The sequence below is a fragment of the Trichomycterus rosablanca genome, chromosome 1 (genome assembly GCF_030014385.1).
Source record: "Trichomycterus rosablanca isolate fTriRos1 chromosome 1, fTriRos1.hap1, whole genome shotgun sequence".
Lineage (NCBI taxonomy): Eukaryota > Metazoa > Chordata > Actinopteri > Siluriformes > Trichomycteridae > Trichomycterus > Trichomycterus rosablanca.
In genome coordinates, this window is record NC_085988.1 from 67,317,342 (window position 1) to 67,339,054 (window position 21,713).

The window sequence follows — 21,713 nt, forward strand, 5'->3', positions numbered from 1 at the left end:
TGTGTCACTATTGACAGGTGAAACTTAAGTAGATAACAGTTATCTTTTGGTTGCAAATGTCATGAAAGATTTCAGCAAAAATAAAATACTTGGGCACTGTTTCTCTCCCCCCTCTGTGTGTATGTGTGTGTGTATGTGTGTGTGTGTGTGTGTCCATGCGTGTGTGTGTTTGTGTTTTAATAGAAAGGAGATAAAGGAGATACTGGGCGAGCTGGAGTCACTGGCATGCCTGGATTACCCGGTGTTCCTGTGAGAAAGACTAGATAAATTTACATAGTTTAAACATACAGAATCATTAATTGATGTGAAATTTCTAAAAGCAAAATACTGAATGTTAAAATGAACCAAGGCTAATCCATCTGCAATGTGCAAAGTATTTCAGTGGGTCCTTTTTAGATCTGTTGTTTTTCTTATGCAAACCTCTATTCTTGTAATAGACATTCTTGCCATAGTGCAATGATGTTTATTAAAACAATATGTATTGTAAATATATACAAACAATATTTGTTTAAAGCTACCGTGGATCCATTTAAAAAATGTAAACCAAGTGACAGATAGAATATGATCCAAAAGTTTCATTTTAAATTATAACTTGTTTTTACAGTGCATGGAACTATTAGCCTTTGTGATTGCTTTTGTGGCTTCTGATTGCTTTTGTGGCTTCCGATTGCTTTTGTGGCCTCTGATTGCTTTTGTTCAAACAATAGCTATATTTTCTCTGTATCTCTGTGTTTAGGGTAAACCTGGTGTGGATGGAAAACGTGGAGTAGCAGGAAAAGATGTATGGGAGTTTTTAAAAATAATTTATGGTTTATTACATTTTATTATTTGATTTTCCTAAATTCACTCTATATGTGCTCAAATTAGGGACAACAAGGCATTAGTGGTAACGATGGAAAAAAGGTTTGCAAAAAGAATTTTATCTATCATACATATTAAAATTTAAATAATATTTGCAGATTTGCTCTGACTTTCTATTTTACATTTATAGGGTGAGAAAGGAGAACCCGGTCTTGATGTAAGAACTACTAAAGCTCCGTCTATGCTAGACTGATTATTTAATTAAATGCTTATTCATTTCTAATTCCGTTTAATTTGGGAATCTATAACTTCTCAGGGTAAAGCTGGAGTAAAAGGTGATATGGGTCCTCCAGGGTTGCCAGGTCCTCCTTCTCTACCACGTGAGGTAGTAAACAGCCACATAATTAAGCATAATGCTCATACAGATACTGTTTAGATGATTGCTAGAATTTGCTAATTTTTGTTTATAGGGTGCTTCAATTGAGGATTTTAAAAAAGCATTTCCAATGCCAATGGGTCCTCCTGGAGCAATGGTGAGAGCAACTTGTTGACTTACTATTACAAAGCATCCATGCATTTACTTCTTTTTAAGAAGTTACCAAATGTACAGTCTATATTTTCAGTAATAAGAATGGTTTCAAGCTTCATGGTTTCTTTCTTCTCTTTGTCTCTGTTTGTATGTAGGGTCCTTCTGGAATGAAGGTAAGTTATATTGTGTATAAGTCACTGTTTAAATAACTGTTTAAAGACTATAAATTATAGTTTTATCATTTCTGACATTCTTGCCTATAGGGAGAAAAGGGGGATCAGGGCTTGAAAGGAGAGATGGTATGCTTTTTATTTATATAATAATTTTTTTGAAAAATAAAATTCATGCTATATTATTGGACCTTTTATGTTTGTTTTTTTTGTTATGAAACATAATTGCTCTGGTGACCAATTATTTATCATTGTATATACAGCTATGTCACAAAGAATGATTAAGCAAAAAATTCTTAATAAGGTGTTGGGCCAACAAGCAGTACACTTTGGCTTAGATTGTAAAAATCTTAGAAGTTGTACTAAAGGAATGTAACACTATTTCCACAGATATTATTTCCACACTATTTTGTTTTGTTGGTGTTTTGATGAACATTTTATCACTGGTACCAATGTTGATAATACCACTACTACTAATACTAATAATAAGTAGGGATTATTATGGAAACAGTTTACTAGATCATATGAAAAAGTTTGGGGATGATGCTGGGGATGATAGTAGCAGCAAGCATTTCAGCAGACACATCACAAAACAAACTGGAAATTTTGGACTCTACTCTCATACTCACATACTCAGAAAACAAAGCATACACCAAAAGTGTGATTTCTCAGATAAATCAGTCTTTCTGATTGGCACAAATCACTTTTTACATTATTAAGAAGGAGTAAATTTGTATACATTTTACTGTATAAAACTAGTAAGTTGTAAAATTAATATACCTGCATCAAACCACTTGGAGTTGTGTATAACCAACAATCACTGGCCATTTTTGACACATCTTTTTAACTGATGTACATCAGTTAAATATGTACATCTAAGGCTAGTGGTGGTTGCAAGTATTACATGCTATTAATGTTTTATCTAATTTTGGCCATTACCCAATATGCCTGTTAAAATCTTTAAGCCAACAGTATTGGCCTAATGAATGGTACTGTCAAACCTGCTGGTCCATCAGACAAATTGTTAAGCAGAATTAACCTTTTTTTTTTCTTAGAATAGAATTTTCCATATGTTATAAATAATCATAAAAGTTCCAAAATTTCAAGTAATATGTTTTCTCAATCATGTCTGTTAAACAGGGTGAGGCTGGTCTACCAGGGAGAGCCATCGAAATGAAGGTACACCACTACTCAGATTTTTGGTATTTTTATTAAATATATAACATATATGTTAATGAAAATAAATAAAAACTTATTTTTAGGACATTGATGAATTATTTGACTCTTATGGCATTAAGGTAAGATTTTAATATTTACATTATTTTACTGTATGGACAGTTTCATGTTTGCATATTACAAACTAACAGCTGTAAAACTATATTTTCTAGCTATCCTTGCTGAAGACTTTAATTGACAGGCTTCTTCAGGATGGAATGGAGGAACTTCTGCATGAAATGACTAATAAAAGAAAACTCAAAGGGCAGAAGACAAATCACAACTCCAATATCATCACAGAGAACACTGTAAAGTTGTATTTGCATTGTTTGTGTTCAAATGGCTAGTTTAAACTTAATTTTTAATTAATCATGTTAAACAATAACTTAATTTGTTAATCCCTAGAACTTAGTGAAGTATAAACTGTCGAGTAAACCACAGACTGATGAACTTCTGGTTGAAGAAGAGAATTATGTTGTAAAGGAGCAGCTACCAGAACCCAATCCAGTTAAGCCACAAATACATATATATACCTGCATACTTTTTATAGTGTGAATTAAATATGAAAATAAAATGTTTGTCAGTAAATAAATGACTTGATCAACATGTTCTCATTTTTAAAGGATTTACTAAATATAGTAGAAGAAGAAACTACCCTATGGAATGTCTCCATCACAAATCAAACAGAAATAACCAAACCAGAGAGCAGGGTAGAAGTGGAAGAAGGAGAGGCTCGGGTAGAAGGCTTCACAAAACTTCCACCCTTGTACATTAGCCAGATGAACAACTCTTCAGTGATGGTAATCATGTCATGTATCTTCATCAAAAACAATCGGAATGCAAATGTGTTTGTTGTAAGTCTTAACCCTGTCTGTGAAGTAGAAGTTTGAACACTTATTATTTTTTTTCTTTTCAATGCTTGTGTGTGTGTGTGAGATAGACAGGTTTAATAAAAGCAGAGGTAAGTATGGAGGAACTGCCACACAGTAAAAACAACACAGTAAAGAAGACATCTGGTGAGAAGAAGAAGGGAAAGGACAGAGGGAAGGTACAGTAAGCTAAATACTTGTTATGAAAATAAAAGAATGTGTAAAACCAGTTATATTTGTTATATATAATCTTAAAAGAAATGAAAGAAACTTGTTAGAGATAAAGTTTGGCCAAAGGGGATTACAATGTGATGTGCAGATTTAGAAATAAAATGCTACATAAAATCTACCCTTATAATTATTTCATTTTGATCTATTTGGAATGCAGTAACATCTTAATGCCAATATAAAACTATTAAAACTGCATAGTAAAAAACTCATTTGAAATAATAATAACATAATAATATAAAATAAGTTCTGAATTACCCAGAAAATGTAATTCAATCTTTTAACAGATTTTTCTTTAAAAAAGTGTAACATAACCTGTCTTTTTGAATCAAGATGCATTAAAAAATGCATCAAATTAAGTTCCTAATTCTTTAAATATTATCATTTAAATATTATTTATATTGTGTCTAAAAAAAATTACAAAGACACCGCTTTTATTTTAAGGTGTTACAGCTACTGCATGTTGAGGGCCAGGTCTGATCAGATGCATCAGTTTGTTAAAAAAAAAAAAGTTAAACTCGATTTTCAATTGACTACGATACCTAAATTGTTGCAAAATTAAAAAGAAAAAGTAATAAAGCATGCTTGCCATTAAGAATGGTTTTACTATATGTAAAGGTGAATAGGAACTAAAATAATTTGACATAACTAAAACTAGAAAAACATTATTTATTAACTTGAAATTCTTTTAATCCTAATATATTGTAAACAAACCAGATGATAGGCAATCAATTATGAAATAAGTGATAACCAGTTGTCTGTAAACAGCATGATGAGGTATTTTACCATATATGATATGATGAAGATTTGTCTATGTAAATACTCACTTATGATTTGATTAATTTAGCTCTCTGACATTTGGTGAAGTGTTACTATAGATAATAGCACAGTCTAGATCTTTAAGTCATAAACATTAGTGGTAACGTTTTTCTTTAAATTTTTAACCAGGGTAAAGGAAATCAAGGACGGCAAAAACGTCAAAGAAAGCGACTGGTAAATGCCACACATCATAATCTAACACAATGTTAAAATGATTAAACCAGTGCATCTAAAACCTAGATATTTTTATTTAACCATTTCTGTTTACACATATACATAAATGGTTCTAAAATCCACATAAATATTGCTATTAATCATGTTGTTTAGGTTTCTTCATTTTTATGAACAGTTATTGAGCATAATTGCTGAATGTAATGTTAAAATGTAAATTAAATGTAGCCTAGGTTGTGGGTTTAAATCCCGCCTCTGCCATGCAGACACTGTTGGGCCCTTGAGCAAGGCCCTTAACCCTCTTAGCTTCAGGGGCGCCATACAATGGCTGACCCTGTGCTCTGACCACAGCTTCTAAACAAGATGAGGTATCCAGAAAAAAGCATTTCATTGTACTGTAAACATGTAAATGTGTATTTGACAAATAAAGGCACGCCATCTGCCCTAGACTTACATACACTTTGACAGACAAATCCTAAATCCTAATTAATATGTAACAAAGCAAGACTGTAGGCATAAACTGAACAATGGGGGAGGACTGGGGGGGTTGGCCACTCTACCCATTACTACATATTACACCTGCATTGTTACAATGATAGATACTTTAATGAGATTTGACTTAATTCTACATTCTATTATTCTAATTATATTCTAACATTTAAACTTTTTTTAAATCTTACTTATGATGAGTAAATTGTTTTTTGAATAACAGGGAGACCAGGTCCATGAGGAGGAGAATGTGGATGATGGGCAGGAGGCTGATGATGGTGAAATGCTTAATTATGAATATGAGGTTGGTGTTTTTGCAACATAAAGAAAATGTGTGACTAACCTAAAAGTGCTGATGCTCCTGTACCTAAATACACATACCCTACTTTTCATGCACCATGTAACTGATTCAAGTCAGAAGTCAGAAGTGTTTTTTAAGTTTTGACAATATAATACTGTATGTTAGGGGAAAATAGTCCCTGTAGTTGTTTCATGCACTAAAAACATTAAACTTACAATCACAAGGAGGTATAGTTCTTGCATGCCAGTCAGCGTTGAGTGTTTGTGTGTTAAGCACACAGCTTTGATGAGAACACTAAAAAGAAAAGTACATTTCATTTATTAGCTTCAGGTAAACATAGCTAGTTTCTTGTGTTCAAGCTTTGCAAAAATATTTTTTATATTCTAACAGGTGGAGCTTACAGACGAGACTATTCTTTCACAAGAGGAAGAAAAAGATACGGTAGGTGCACTTTTTTTAAGAATCAGCTGCAGTACAGTAGTATTGGATTTTGTGTTTTGAAATTGCAATTAGACTGACACCTTTTCACTTACATTGTCACAACCTGAGATTCGTCAATTTAGTGATAACCTTTTTAAATTCAGACACAGGCTGAACAAACACCTGTATAATAAGAATGTTCATACTTACCTAATGTGTCCTACTAATTCTAGTCTTAACTAATCCAAAAACTTTTAATTTATTATGTGGACAGTTAGACGAGTAAGTAATTAATATTGTTTATTTTCTATACAGAAAACAACATATAGCTCTGTCTATTTACAAAGCCATGTATGTCTTTATAGCATTAACAATGCAAACAAGCTTTTGTATTTGTTTAAGCACCTTGGGTATTGTTCCTTTGTTTAATTATTTTCTATTTGAAATAAATATAAATTTAGATGAGGTTATGCACATGCACACAGTTTTTCTTCAGATGTATTTTATAATAAACTACATTAATTGAAACCACATTGCTTGTTGAAATGTGTACACATGTATGGGAGCGGGTTTACTGTAATACAAAAATGTTACCTCATTACAACTAAAACAAATGTTCTTTCTTTAGCCTGAAACCTCATTATCAGCTCCTATTTATACACAAGAAAATAAGGTTAGAGTTTATTGTTTAATCCTTCTTATGAAATAATATCTTAAAGTCAGTTACTTAATAAACCCATACATCTATTGCTAAGTGTGAATGCAAAAAAATGAGCAACAAGTAAAGTCACATGAGTTGGTTGTGATGAATTTACAGGTGGACTATACAACAACAGAAGCTTCCCTTTCAGTAATAGCAGTCACAGAGCAGGTACTGATTTTACCTTATTGATTTTACCGTGCTTGTGTGCTCATGTTTTAACTCATTCATTTGGCTTGTGTTCCTAAAGCCTAGTGAAACCACATTATCATCAGACCTCAGCACAGTCTCTGCAAAAGAGGTAAAACTGCATGATTGCTTTACATTTATGTTTGCACTTTTATTTGTTGTGCAGCAGTACTCATAAAAAGTCTACACATCCTTCCTGAATGTTGACAAATGCAGTCAGTACCAGCATTATTGCCATAACCTATTTTATAATACTGGATAAAATCAGAAAATATAGAATTTAAGTGCTCTTAAGTTTCTATATCATCTCCCGTAGACTCTCTTCTCCACCTCACTCATTGGGCATTTAATAGGATGTATTCATTTATTTATTCACTTTAATTTTTATAACTACATTGTCCTGGTCAGGGTTGCAGTGAGTGTGGTTTCCCCATAATCACTAAGCACAATGCAGTAACACAGCCCAAACAGGATGCCAATCCATTGTGGGGCAGTAAAATTTATGTGACCCTAGACAAGAGAAAATTAAAATAAATAGGAACATGCTTTAGTTACATTTTCTATATAAGAACTTCAAGGGTGCCTATAATTATGTGATGTGAATATAGGGTAATCTCTTTTTTTTACCTAGGCTTTTGATTTTCATATAAATTAACAAAATATTCCTGCAGGAGAGTCAGGAGTCAATCTGAATTTAGTGTCAGTCTGCAATGCATCGCAAGGCAATAATAATTAAGGATTTGTTGGCTTTTTATAGACTGGATTTGCTTGGAAAATTGATTAACATTTATGCATTGTATGATCTGCATGAGACAGCATGTATTTACTAATATTTTTCTGCTTTCCTGCTTATGTAATCTGATTATTTGTTATAATATATATTACACTTAATGGCCAAAAGTAAGTGGGCCCATCCTGGTGTATGAAAGGAATTGTCAAAAAAATGAGTGCTTTAAATTTGTGGTAACAGTTTGGGATAGGCTCTTTCCTTGTACATGACTTGTCCCTGTGCACAGTGCAAGGCCTCTAAATACATGGTTGATGAGTTTGGAGTGGAGAAAGTCCAATGGCCTCAACCCTAGTGCACACAGTTGGGATAAATTAGATTAGATTGTGAACCAGATCAACTTTTTAATAATATCTACATCCAACAAGCTCATTACAGTTTGCCCACATATGTATGGCCATATAGTGTATATTTTGTGAAGAGCTCTAGTAACTTCATGAGCTGAACACTTTGGCTAAAACACTTACTATTAATTGTTTTTAATGTATTTACTAATGTGTCTAAGAATTTCACCAGTGTGAACTAGGAAGGGCTAGTAAATGTAATAAATTATATTATAATAAATACAGAAACCTAAACGTTGCTAAACTGCTAATAATTTACCTCAGCACTTTGATGAATGACACTTCCCAGCATGCATTGCATGTGTCATTTATCTTATTGTTACTTTCCTCACAAATCACTTAATGGCTATGGCATACACAATACAACAGTTAAATTACTTATTAGCTAATGGCTGGTTTGGCTTTCTTTAATACATTTTCTTTTTAAATTTTTAACACAGGAGTTCCCCTAGACAGTTAGAGGAACACTCAACCTCTGACCATGCGAGTATAAAAACGAATGAAGTGTTAAAGATGGGGAAGATCTGACTGGCTCCTTTCCATCGCACAGTGATGACCCATGCCACATTCATCATTCGTCCGTGGTGCCTGATTAAAGTGGAGTTTATTGGAGATAAATTAATCAAAACTGAAGAAAGACATAGCTGAACATTTTTAATTATTTTTGTTTGACACATTTTGCCAAACATGATTATGTAGATGACAGACTTATTTATTTTAAGAACTGCAGCACTCTTATCTCTAGTTAGTCATTTTAAGAAGAGTAAAAAGTCATGTCAAATATTTGACTGTATATATTTTACCCATCTTGTTTATTTATTGAAAATACAATGAAACAAAGAATTTGTATTTTGGTTTCTGTGCTATTATTTGCTCTAGTTTGCTCTAGTTACAGTAAAATAATTAAAATAAATTAAAAAAACTTTGAAAATGTAATATTTCAGTTGCTGCGTGTTACTTGTTTTCACTGGTGAAATTCAATGATACATTGTATTTTTTTAAATGTTTTTTTTTTTGTGCTTCTACATCGGTAAATTTGCTCAGGTTTACTTTTTCTGTCTTTTTCTTTATGCTTCTGATTCCTTACTAACTGTTGCTGTTTTAATATTAAATGTGGAGACTTTACTACGGTGGCCGAGAAGTGCAAAACAAATTTACATTTCAGAAAACAAAATTACAAAAAAACCAAAACAAATTTACAACAAAAGCAAAAACAAATTTACAAGTGCTCAGGTACCCAGTGTTTGTAAATTTGTTTTGGCATATGTAAAAGTGTTTCAGCACTTGTAAATTTATTTTCGGCATATGTAATTTTGTTTTCTAAAATGTATATTTGTTTTGCACTTCCCGGCCGCACATTTCTGACGGAAAAGGCAGGGACAATAAACCGGAAGTGCGTGTTGCTTACCTGCTGTCAATCAAACTGTTTCTCAGCGATAAAGTGAACGGAGTTTGTGATGGTGACGATAAACAAGGTTTTGTCTAGTTTGTGGAAATCATTTTATCCAGTTGACCCGCTATTGTTTTTCTTGTGGAAAGTTTTGTGCAGATGTTTAGACGTGGCGTGTGCATCTCTATCTACCGTCCGCTCTTCTAAACATCTAAGGAATTCCCACAAGAACAACAAAAGCGAAATAATGAAAATAATTAACACAAAATGGACAAAACATTGTTTATTAGGGACGGAACATTTGATACCGAGGCTTTAAAACTTGTTTCACTTTTGTAACACTGGACTCAGTGTATCGGAGCTTATATTAAAGCAGCAGCATGTGCGGGACTGATGAAGCTTTGGTGCTGTGTTTTATCTCACTCACTATATAAGAGACAATCAAACCAGGGTTACCCACCATCCCGTAACATCACAATCCTTCTTTATCTGGAGACCAAACACCGCGTTCTGTATTGAACTGATACAGGACGCTTTGTTCCGTATTTTTATCAGTGGGAGACTGAGGGAATTATATTAAGTAGTGTTCACTTTTATTCTTAGTAACGGTGTGTGTGTGCTGGTTATAGCAGCAGGGGGGGACCTTACACAGTCATGAGAACAAAGGTTTTATTTATGGTGTTTAAAATTTATTATTTTCATTCTTTATAATAAGTCAGAACCATATTTTAGGCAAAACAACGCACTCCGCCCACTGTGCTACACATATAGCGGTGTATTAAACAGGTTATGTCACGTTACTAAGAATAAAAGTGAACACTACTTAATATAATGAATTAAGCAGCAGTTTCCTTCTGTTTTATACACCACACCGTCTCCCACTGATAAAAATACGGAACAAAGCGTCCTGTATCAGTTCAATACAGAACGCGGTGTTTGGTCTCCAGATAAAGAAGGATTGTGTATGTTACAGGACGGTGGGTAACCCTGGTTTGATTGTCTCTTATATAGTGAGTGAGATAAAACACAGCACCAAAGCTTCATCAGTCCCGCACATGCTGCTTTAATATAAGCTCCGATACACTGAGTCCAGTGTTACAAAAGTGAAACAAGTTTTAAAGCCTCGGTATCAAATGTTCCGTCCCTAATAAACAATGTTTTGTCCATTTTGTGTTAATTATTTTCATTATTTCGCTTTTGTTGTTCTTGTGGGAATTCCTTAGATGTTTAGAAGAGCGGACGGTAAATAGAGATGCACACGCCACGTCTAAACATCTGCACAAAACTTTCCACAAGAAAAACAATAGCGGGTCAACTGGATAAAATGATTTCCACAAACTAGACAAAACCTTGTTTATCGTCACCATCACAAACTCCGTTCACTTTATCGCTGAGAAACAGTTTGATTGACAGCAGGTAAGCAACACGCACTTCCGATTTATTGTCCCTGCCTTTTCCGTCAGAAATGTGCGGCCGGGAAGTGCAAAACAAATATACATTTTAGAAAACAAAATTACATATGCCGAAAATAAATTTACAAGTGCTGAAACACTTTTACATATGCCAAAACAAATTTACAAACACTGGGTACCCGAGCACTTGTAAATTTGTTTTTGCTTTTGTTGTAAATTTGTTTTGGTTTTTTTGTAATTTTGTTTTCTGAAATGTAAATTTGTTTTGCACTTCTCGGCCACCGTACTTTACAGATTCCCTATACACTAAAAATGCCAGACTTAAGAAATTCATCAAGCAATAATCTGTATATGTTGCATAAACTATAATAAACTCTGTTATGATGAAGCTACTTTGTTTATTCATTGTTTGGATGTTATCAGGGACTTCAATCCAGATCTGCTGAAGTCAGAGTAATGTCTAAAGTCAAGAGGAATGCCCCATGGTCTGATTCTGGGGTAATGCGGTCTGTTCATATATACCTGCCACAGACTTATAGTCACTGGGATCAACAATTATGATTAATGATCTTACACTTAAGCTTTGATGAGTCTTTGAGATAAATAAAAACTTATCATGTAAATCCATCTCACTATTTATTTCTGCAGTCAGCACACAGAGCAAGAAAGAAAATGAAACCAAATGTAAGTGGGCTTTATTCTGCTTCATACATACATTTGGAGGAAAAAGGTTGTGAACACTTGGGAATTCTTTGAATAAAAAATCTTTATGTAACTCATAATAACAGTGCACTGACTCACACTGTGTTTAGATCTCAAGATGAGATTAGAGAAATTATAAAGTTTCATTAACTGGAAAGGTTACTAAAATGACCTGGGTAGGACAAATGGTTACCAAATCATACCAGGAGCTCCGTGTGAATTGCTGTAGGATAAAAGTGACACAAGGGTAAAAGTAAAGATTGCAAAACTCCCAGGTTATGTTCAGGTGCATGGGAAGATGTTTTAAAAGGGGAGGTTGCCAAGTGAATCTAAAAGTTTAAAGCAACAGAGGGACCAAAATAAATAGCCTAAAAAGCAATAACTGCTTGTCAGCAATGCAACAGCTAGTTGCTGTTACAGGTGCTGAATAATCGAACTTTCACTGCACAGCAGCAGTGTTATCAGTAATCTCATGTCCGACCTGCATTTTGACATTCTGCTGTGACGAAGCTTCCTAAGGGATGCTGTATCTTATTTAATCATTATGTTTATGGAGCACTTGCATTACAGTTATGTGGGATAACATTTTTTGAATCATACTGCCTTTAAGTCACTGTCTAAATCTCTGTAGAAAACAAAATGTTAATTGTGGATGGGTACACACCCAAATTTGGCAACCATTAGGTCATCATAAGCATAAATGTTCCTGATTGGCCGATCTACTGTTTGAAATAATAAAATTTTTAATAGAAATACCTGAATTACAGAGATGCACAGAGTAGAATATACAAGCTGTTTTTTGCTGTGTATGATCAGGACTGCAGTGCAACGGTTCCTAAATAAATGGAAACGTGCTGTGGTTACGTGAGTCCACATTTTAGCTTGTTTTTGGGAAACAAGCTGACTTAAATGGACATCAAGTCATCCATGTGAAAGTCAAAAGGGACCATCCAGACTATGGGTGATCTGCATATATAAGCCACAAAATACAATTAAGTTGGTCAGTCAAAACATTGGAAATATTTTCTTTTTTACTTTTGTCAGTTATATAGATTTAAAAGAATTTACATATTACAGATTCTTGTTTTATTTTGTTTTACAAAATATCCCAACTTTTCCAGAAATGGGGTTTGAACAAAGTAAATAAACTAAACTGTTGCAAAATAAACTATTCTATGTTTTCGAGGCACTGCACATCAACTTTTATCCCAGCTTTAAAGCTAGGGAGGGGCACTTAATGGGCTGCATAAGGATCTGGGAAGTTCTCTTCATTTGGGGAAAAAGACTAAATCAAGAAAGAAATTATTTTTTTGTATTTAAGGAAATAAAAATTGATACAAGACATTGTATAACCACCCAAAACTGAATTAATAAAGCAGAACGTAAAGAAAGTTTTGGAATTGGTAGCTTCATGTTCTTCTTCTTCTTTTCCTTGGCCTTTGTCCAGTTCGGTTGTGGGGTCGGCTCTAGGCAGATGACGATCCGCGCATCGATTTGGCACAATTTTTACGCCGGATGCCCTTCCTGACACAACCCTCCCTGCTTGGGACAGGCACTACAATGCACTGGTTTGTGCATCTAGCGGCTAGGTATCTATAGGACAATTCAGTGTTTCCAATTAGCCTGGTGGCATGTTTTTGGACTGTGGGAGGAAACCGGAGAACCTGGAGGAAACCCACGCGGACACGGGGAGAACATGCAAACTCCGCACAGAAAGGACCCGGACCGCCCCAATTGGTAGCTTCATGTTAATCTTCATAAAAACATTGCTGTTGAAGCTTACTTTCTTTTGTTAAATGGTTTTGTTGTTTTCTTAAGTTTATTAGTGAACCTTTGTTTAATGAGAACAATAAAGAGTAAAGAACAGACAACTCCACAGTGTTCAACACACGTTATAACAGAAAGATTAAATTATGTTTCCTTATATTAACCTGTATCTTTTTCTTCTTTCTCTTTCTTTTTGTTATTAGAAAAAGTTCACAAAAAACATGGACCCTGAGAAAAACAGCGAGCAGGAGGGGGGTGGAGAAAGAGACAGAATGGCAGCAGAACCAGATACTAACTTTGAGAAAGACTATGAGAAACAAGGAACATGGGCTGAGCAAGAGCAAGAGTACAGCTCAGGTGACAGAGATGATGAGAGGAGCAATGAGAATGAGGAGTGGGACTGGGAGGAAGAAAGAGAGAGAGAACGACTGGCGATGGAAAGAGAGAGACTGGAGCTAGAACGCGAGAGACAAGAGGAGTTAGAAAGAGAGAAAATTGTGGTGGGAGAACAGGAGCAGGGGAGAGAGAATGAACAAGAGGACGTAGATGAGAGACAAAGGATAGAATGGGAGATAAAAGAGAGAGAAAGGCTAGCAGAAGTGGACAGAGAGGAGGACATGAGGACCCATATCTCTCAGTATGAGTATCTGAAGGTAGGAATTAACTCAAACTGAGTTGATATCAAAGACCATTTACCAGTAAATGTTAAAATATTTAGACATTTAAAATAATTAGTTACTAAATTTAGCACATCCCCAAGACATGAGACACAACTTCTAAAGCTGCAGTACAAAATGTTTGGACCTCTGTGGTAAATATGTGATCTTTTAAACAAGTCAAAAAGATTTTCCAATTTTACTCTAATTAATCTAATGGGTGAAGCAAGCACCCAAATAAACATTCACATATCCCAAGGTGCCCACAGTTATGCCATAAATCTATAATAATGTACACTGATGGGGTGCTCAGGGGGCGCAGCGGTAAAACACGCTAGCACACCAGAGCTGACATCTCAAACATGTCGGGTTCTAAACAGTTAAATTTGGTTTAAATAAACATACAATTAATTAGTTTGTCCTCCATTTGTTTTGGATTGTGTTTGAATTGTAAAATCCATGGAACAGAAGGTTGTTGGACATCCCATTTCAAAACCATGGACGTTAATATGGAATTGACCCTTCCTTGGAATTGACCCCACTTCTTAGAAGGTTTTCAACTGAGGTATGCCAGTGGGACTTTGGTCCCATTCAGTCAAAAAGGTATTGGTGAGGTCAGGCACTAATTCTGGGTGATTGATGTTTCAGTTTTTTCCAAAAGAGCTCAGAGGAGTTGGAACAGGGCTCTGTGCAGGCCACTGGAGTCCTTCCACACTAAACCATAATATAGCAGTATTATGTGGGGTTGGGTTGAATAATTGTGACATGGCAGAATTAAGAAAATATCCTGCTGGGTGTGGGGTGTCCACTCACACTTGGCCATGTACTGCATTTACTCTTTCTGCTTGTAGAGCTGTTGAGAATTCTTAAGGAACATATTCTGAGTTTTATGACCTGTGACATCACCCAAAAACTCATCCATATCCAAATCTCACAAAAAGTTATATATGTTGATACTCCCTCTAGACACAAGTACGTTTATTTGGTATTATATTGCTTTTGTTGTGGGTGCAAATGATCACATGGTTAAAAAAACGTTTCTACTTAATCAGGGCTGCCATGGATCAAAAGCTTATTACACTTAATAGCATCAAGTGGTTGAAAATTTGGTGTGCGAGCAAATTAGTTAATTTGTGATTTTCACAACCTAAGCAGAGTATACATAAATACAAGTAATAGTTTTAATGTTGTTTTTTTATAATATGGGGTGGTTACTTATATTTTTATAACAATATTTTTACAGGGACTTCCAGGAGAGAACGGTCTACCCGGGCCCAAGGTAAATAGTTTTACAAAAGTATTTCTACTAACTATTTTTTATCCTAGTTTATAGTAATCTCTTAGATAATTCATGTTTCCGAATTTGGTTCAAACCCACCTACACTTATGACATCATACGCCCCTAACTGCCATGCTGGGACATTATTACTGTCAATCAAATTGAGCGGGTAGAGCGGCAGCCTCACTCCATTAGCTTTGATGTCTTCAGTTCTATTTTTACTTTCTCATGGCTGGAAGCATTTAATCTGATTATTAATCACTCTTTTACTTTGTTATCTATCTAGCACTGATAGCAGACAATTATACTGTTCTACGTTTGTGCATGTGTATGAAAAGCAGCCCATAATAATGCCAATCTGTTTTGTGTATTCTTACAGGGCATGATTGGGGAGAAGGGACAAAAGGTAATGTTATTTCAAACTGGCAAAATAAAAAGCACATTTTCCAAGCTGTACATTTGAAATGAAAATGAACATACATTATATTGACTAGTGTTAGGTAGCACCTCCTATACACTGAATTCAAGTGTTTAATTCAGTCCCATGATGCTAATTTAGTGCTATGAAATGATCTCCTCACTTAGCCTTTAAACAGCTTCTTAGTTCTTACTCTGGGAGGTATAACACATCACAGCTGAAGCTAATTATTGTTTGTTTGTTTGTTTATTAAGATTTTAACGTCATGTTTTACACTCTTTGGTTACATTCATGACAGAAACGGTAGTTACTCATTACACAAGATTCATCAGTTCACAAGGTTATATCGAACAGTCATGGACAATGTTGTATCTCCAATTCACCTCACTTGCATGTCTTTGGACTGTGGGAGGAAACCGGATCACCCGCAGGAAACCCACGCAGACACTGGGAGAACATGCAAACTCCACACAAAAAGGACCCAGACCGCCCAGCCAATTATTGAGTGGTTATTGAGTCCCAAAGGTTTATTTAGGTTGTAACCCAACTTTAGGTCATACAGACTAGCAGTAGGTTTTAAGATCAGCAATATTATGTAGGGTTGGGTAAATAATTGTGACATGACAGTATTAGGAAAATATCCCACTACTCGAAAATACTAAATCAATAATTTTCCAGTGAAGTCCAGCTCTTCCAAAAAACTTCTGCAGAATTGTTTTAGATCCTTATTTTGTTTGAGTGTTTGAATATTTCTGAATGAATTAAATTGGATGAATTAAATTGCAACTGTAAACACTTCTACCCAGTGTGTAATTTGTCTAGTGTATAAATGAGAGGTTAGAGGTTGGTTTGTTTTTCTCTAGGAAAAAAATGTAGCTCTAACCTTCCCAGTAAAATAGCTGTGAATTGATAGGGGAAAAAACAAAGTTCATTATCAGTGCATCATCTTTTAAAATAGTAAGTTTTTGCATAATTGAGGTACTGATGCTTCTTGTTCCAGGGGGAGCCCGGGATAGGACACCGTGGGCCTGTTGGTCAGGCTGGTCCAGCTGGACAGAAGGTAAACCTCTCACATATAAACAGAAGAGGCTTACTTTGTGGTTTCTGTGTTTTATGTACTTTGTGAATAGTTTTTATAGAGCATCATATTGTCTTTTCTTGTCTTCTTGACTGCTTTTACAATAGGGTGAGCCTGGAGAACCAGGTCCATCTGGAGCTCAGGGTATTCAGGGCATCCGTGGCAATCTTGGAATTCCTGGCACATCTGGTCAAAGAGGTCTGCCAGGAGACCCTGGAGAACCAGGAAATCAGGTGAGTGCACTTATTCCACATCACTGAGAATGTAAAGTAATACACTGGATTCAGAATGTATGTTTATAGAGGTTTTTTTTCATATTCACAAAAAGACTTTTTATTCAGTACTTTATTAAAGCCTCGTTCACAGCAATGGCAGCTGCAAGTCTTTTACATTACATCTCTGCAAGCTTTGCACACCTGAATTTGGGCAGTTTATCCTATTTGTCAAGGCAGATTTTCTTACGCTCTGTCAGACTGGATGGCAAGAGTCTCTAAACTACCATCTTCAGGTCTCTCCACATGTTCGATGGAGTTTAATTCTTTAAAAAAAACGGTAAAATTATGTTTTATTACATCATTGTGGATAATAGTAGGTCTAGATTGATGGATAAAATGGCTATTACATCAATTCAGAATCAAATCCATCACACAATAAAGTTTACTAAAAGACAAGGGTCTGAACACTTTCCAAATCCACTGTAATTTAAATGCACTGTTCCTGCAGTCTTGATTTTTGTTCTTCTTTCTGTGCAGGGTGAGAGAGGAAGGAGAGGGAAAAATGGATTACCTGGATCCCGTGGTACACCTGGACCACCAGGAAAACAGGTATTGCAATCTGTCATGTATATTTTTGCTTTAGAAAAAGAAACTGAATTTATTAACACTGCAGTATGATTGTGCTGCTGTTTTTACAGGGGCCACCAGGTCCACCAGGAGTGAAAGGTGACAAGGTAAGTTTTATTTTAAAAGGTGAGCTTTGCTTCAGCCAATTCTAGCTATGCTGGGAGGATTAAAAAGTCTCTCACTGATGGAATAATTCAGTAGTGACCCATGAACCTTAAACCTGAGCACTCTGATCCTCCCTTTCTTCATTTGAAAAAACAGCCTAGTATTCTGTGTCTTATGTCAGCGTTTTAGGGTCAGTATTTGACTTTGAGAATAAAAAGTTTCTGACAACAAAGTTGTAATATTTTAAAAATAAAGTCAGAAAACTTAATAAATGCAGTTTCATGCAAAGTCATTTCAGCATTCTTTACTAATAACAAACTGAATTTTGATGTGCCTGGAGATTGAGTATTACTTTATTTGTAAAATCAATACACTTTATCCTCAGCGTCCCTCATTTTAACATGAAAAGGTTCATTGCTATCTCCCTGTTAAGCTCCTGTTGGTCATAATATTTCGACTTTATTCTCAAAGTATTTTGACTTTAATGTATTTTCTGCAGGGTGACAGTATTCCAGGTGAGCAAGGAGAGAGGGGCATTTCTGGACTTTCTGGACGCAAGGTAATATTGGAAACGCATGTACTGTATATCAAAAACAGTGCAATCATAAAAGAAAACAAATGCAAGAAAGTTTTGTACTGATATAAGTAATGTGTAGACCTCATTTTTGTCATTTAATGTGTAATAATTGCAGGGTGCCAAGGGTACTGTAGGTGCCAGGGGGTCACCAGGACTCATTGTAAGTAAGAGTGTTGTTACATATAAATAACAGCAAAACACAGTAACATTATAAAATGCAACCATTTGATGTGCTACTGCATTTTTAAGATGTATTTTATCATTTATTCATTTATTTACCTAATGTAATAATTACTGTGTGCGTAATATTGTAATCTGTAGTTTTACAGACTGCTAGTACTCATCATAAGAAAGATTATGTTATAATTTACATTGTTTCCTAAAAAGGTGCCAGAAAATGCTCTATAAAAAGAACCATATTTGATTCCATAAAAAGAGCTTTCCTAATAAACATTTATAATATTTTTTTTTATAAATGTTTCTTGTCGCACCAAGAATGGTGTTAGCTTTAGCATCTTTTGTTGGATGGTCTTATATCATCTTTGGCATTTTCCTAATAACAAGCTAAAACATGGACTCATCTGATCACATCATTACATTGCCCTTTGGTCCATCTGAAATGAGCTCAAATGCAGGAAATAACAGTGGTGTTTCTGCATAGAACTGATGTATGTATGTGATATATGTCGTTCTCTTTGCAAGATGGAGTTTCAGCTTGCATTTATTGATGCAGAGCTGAACTGTGTTAAGTGACAAAAGTTTTCCAAAGTACTCTTTATTGGACTCAAAGTGGTTAGCCACAACCCAGTTTTGCTTGCAAAAAAATGAGCCTTTGTGGATCATCCATTTATACCTAATCAACACTAACTGTCACCTTATGCTGAGAGGAATATGTCTACTTGGCTAGATGGTATTCAAGAACCAACAAAAATAAGTCATAATTTATCAGAAGATGCTAAAACATGGGTAACACTGTTTTCGCTAAAGTAAGCTTTCCATTCCTTTCAAGTACATGTAAACTTCTTTTAAAGTCTTTTCTATATGTTTAAATGCCACGTTTTAATGCTTTATTATGAAACATCAATATAACCATTAACTTTTCTGTATTTTTTTATTGGCTTAGGGTTCTAAAGGCCTGCCAGGTATTAAGGGAGAAAGGGTAAGATTACTCACTACATAAGTCAGGACACAATTCAAATTCATAAGTGTCTCACTATATAAGGGGATTTAAAGTTGAATGCATTAGCTGACTCTCTTTACTGTACCAAGTATTTTAAGAGTTGTCTGAAAGCTTGACAGTCATTCTGATATCCATCATATAAAAATATTTTTAAAATATATGTCTTCTTCATGTATTAAAGAAGCAAGGGACTTTTGGTGGGCAAAACATGAAATATCTCAGGTTCATACTGTCTGCAATGAAATAAAAGTCAAAGTGTTTCAATACTTTTGTCTATTTAGTGTTATTATCCTCCTGGCAACTTATTTCTATCTACCGTGTTGGAAATATGTAACATGACATAAAACAATTGATTCATTCCTAAGACTGTTTTTAACATCATTTTAAATGAGGAATTCTAAAAGTTTTACTTATTTTGATATTGATATTTCAACAGGGTGACAAAGGTCTGTATGGCAACAAAGGAGAAAAAGTAAGAATAATTTACATTGTCGGGTATTATTCAAAAATTACCTGCTATCAATTACCTGGCTGACTGAGGCTGTTATTTGTCTTCATATTTTTGTGTATAGGGGAGTCCTCTGTCCATACCCGGGCCACGTGGATATAAAGGTTTTAAAGGAGATGCAGTAAGAATTCTGAGAGAAATCTAAGATTTTTTTAAATTATGATTTTCTCTTGATAGGTGGGGGCTTTGGGTGAAATAAATAAGCCAGTTAACACCAGTGTAAGCGTTCAAAGTCTATCTCACAAGCTTACCAGTTTATTTTTGCTTTTTTCTCTGTGTCTCATACTAGGGTGAACGAGGACTTCCGGGGTTTGATGGAGATAAAGGGGAGAAGGGAGAGGATGGGCCTCCTGGGGTAAAGGTAAGATGTTTTAGTTTATCTGGTACATTTATGTATTCAAATACAGGTCTAGGTCATCCAGGTCATGATGCAAAAAACACTCCCACAACATCATACTTTCACGCCACATTTGCAGTTTGTATATTATGTTACCATAAAACCTTAATATTACTATATGCTGTATTTGCTAAACAAATGAGACCCTTGTTGTCCTAAGGTTCCAGTTTTGATTTGTCTGTCCAAACAACCCCAAACGTACTTGCTCATTTCTAGGTGCTTTTTTTTTTTTTTTGAAAATGTAAGACAAACACTCTTGGTTAGATTTTTCTCTTGGTTAGAGTGTTTTGTGCCGGCAACATTTTTTTTAAAATAAATTCTGTTTTTTTGTGTACAATTTTAAAACTGTGTTATTTCCATTCTGTGGTGCTTTAATATATGGCCCCAACCTGGTAAATGATTAATAAATACTCTGTTTAAATGCTAATTAAATAGATTTGGAGGGTATAAGCTTACTACTTTTTTTTGTTACTAATTATCAAAGAAACACTAAATTGTACTGCATCCACTAAAATACTATATGCTGGGTCATTTTACTTATACTTATTGTTGTGATGCTGTTGTATTTCTGTCTGTTTTTAATAAAGACCTCAGTAAAAATAATACCATAATCTTAATTAGCCATTTTCTTTGTTTCTTTAAACTGGCTGTAAACTATACACTGACTTAACAAGTTCGATGTTAAAATATGTGACTAAAGTTGAAGCCCAAATAACAACAGACTACAGACCATAACATTTTATTGTTAATAGATTTGATTTGTAGGTTTCAGGTGTCCACAAACATTTGTATTATGATTCTGCCACCAGAAATATTTCATTTTATTATACTCTTAGAATAGAATCTTTAGCAGAACTTTGCTTTGCTTATAATGTATGTAATGATGATTAATAATTCTGACTTGTGTAATAATTCTGACCTGATTATAATGGCAGGGTTTAAAGGGAGAGGCTGGGGGTAAAGGAAGCATGGGGCCCTTTGGAGCTCGAGGTCCTGTGGGACAAAAGGTCAGTTTTTTTAACTTACAAAGTAGTGATAAATTGTTGACCAAACTGCATTATTATTATTATTATTATTATTATTATTATTATTATTATTATTATTATTATTATTATTATTATTATTATTATTATTATTATTATTATTATTATTATTATTATTATTATTATTATTATTATTATTATTATTCCTAGGCAGTGGTTACATTTTCTGTTATACATTTTCACATTTTTATTATACATTTTTGTGGTATTGTTTCTGCAGGGAGAAGCCGGAGAACCAGGTGTCAATGGAAAACAGGTAAACTACATTGTAATTCATGTGCTTTAATTAAATTTTTATGCATCTGTCCATTATTACACTGGATGTCC

General features: G+C 34.6%; 1 protein-coding gene across 1 annotated transcript in view; it reads left to right on the plus strand.

Moving 5' to 3' along the window:
* col7a1l (collagen type VII alpha 1-like) overlaps positions 1–21,713 on the plus strand; it is a 78,936-nt gene that overhangs the window by 48,054 nt on the left and 9,169 nt on the right. The window contains exons 58-94 of the mRNA XM_063008367.1: positions 184–249; positions 737–781; positions 868–903; positions 992–1,018; positions 1,118–1,186; positions 1,272–1,334; positions 1,486–1,503; positions 1,594–1,629; positions 2,641–2,679; positions 2,763–2,798; positions 2,889–3,023; positions 3,121–3,222; positions 3,339–3,515; positions 3,656–3,763; positions 4,761–4,805; positions 5,515–5,595; positions 5,983–6,033; positions 6,641–6,685; positions 6,830–6,883; positions 6,963–7,013; positions 11,258–11,332; positions 11,483–11,518; positions 13,507–13,956; positions 15,203–15,238; positions 15,618–15,644; positions 16,657–16,716; positions 16,842–16,967; positions 17,487–17,558; positions 17,648–17,683; positions 18,181–18,240; positions 18,374–18,418; positions 19,382–19,417; positions 19,875–19,910; positions 20,011–20,067; positions 20,236–20,307; positions 21,279–21,350; positions 21,607–21,642. Of these exons, the coding sequence (XP_062864437.1) occupies positions 184–249; positions 737–781; positions 868–903; positions 992–1,018; positions 1,118–1,186; positions 1,272–1,334; positions 1,486–1,503; positions 1,594–1,629; positions 2,641–2,679; positions 2,763–2,798; positions 2,889–3,023; positions 3,121–3,222; positions 3,339–3,515; positions 3,656–3,763; positions 4,761–4,805; positions 5,515–5,595; positions 5,983–6,033; positions 6,641–6,685; positions 6,830–6,883; positions 6,963–7,013; positions 11,258–11,332; positions 11,483–11,518; positions 13,507–13,956; positions 15,203–15,238; positions 15,618–15,644; positions 16,657–16,716; positions 16,842–16,967; positions 17,487–17,558; positions 17,648–17,683; positions 18,181–18,240; positions 18,374–18,418; positions 19,382–19,417; positions 19,875–19,910; positions 20,011–20,067; positions 20,236–20,307; positions 21,279–21,350; positions 21,607–21,642 (2,616 nt within the window). The remainder of the gene's footprint in view (positions 1–183; positions 250–736; positions 782–867; positions 904–991; positions 1,019–1,117; positions 1,187–1,271; positions 1,335–1,485; positions 1,504–1,593; positions 1,630–2,640; positions 2,680–2,762; positions 2,799–2,888; positions 3,024–3,120; positions 3,223–3,338; positions 3,516–3,655; positions 3,764–4,760; positions 4,806–5,514; positions 5,596–5,982; positions 6,034–6,640; positions 6,686–6,829; positions 6,884–6,962; positions 7,014–11,257; positions 11,333–11,482; positions 11,519–13,506; positions 13,957–15,202; positions 15,239–15,617; positions 15,645–16,656; positions 16,717–16,841; positions 16,968–17,486; positions 17,559–17,647; positions 17,684–18,180; positions 18,241–18,373; positions 18,419–19,381; positions 19,418–19,874; positions 19,911–20,010; positions 20,068–20,235; positions 20,308–21,278; positions 21,351–21,606; positions 21,643–21,713) is intronic.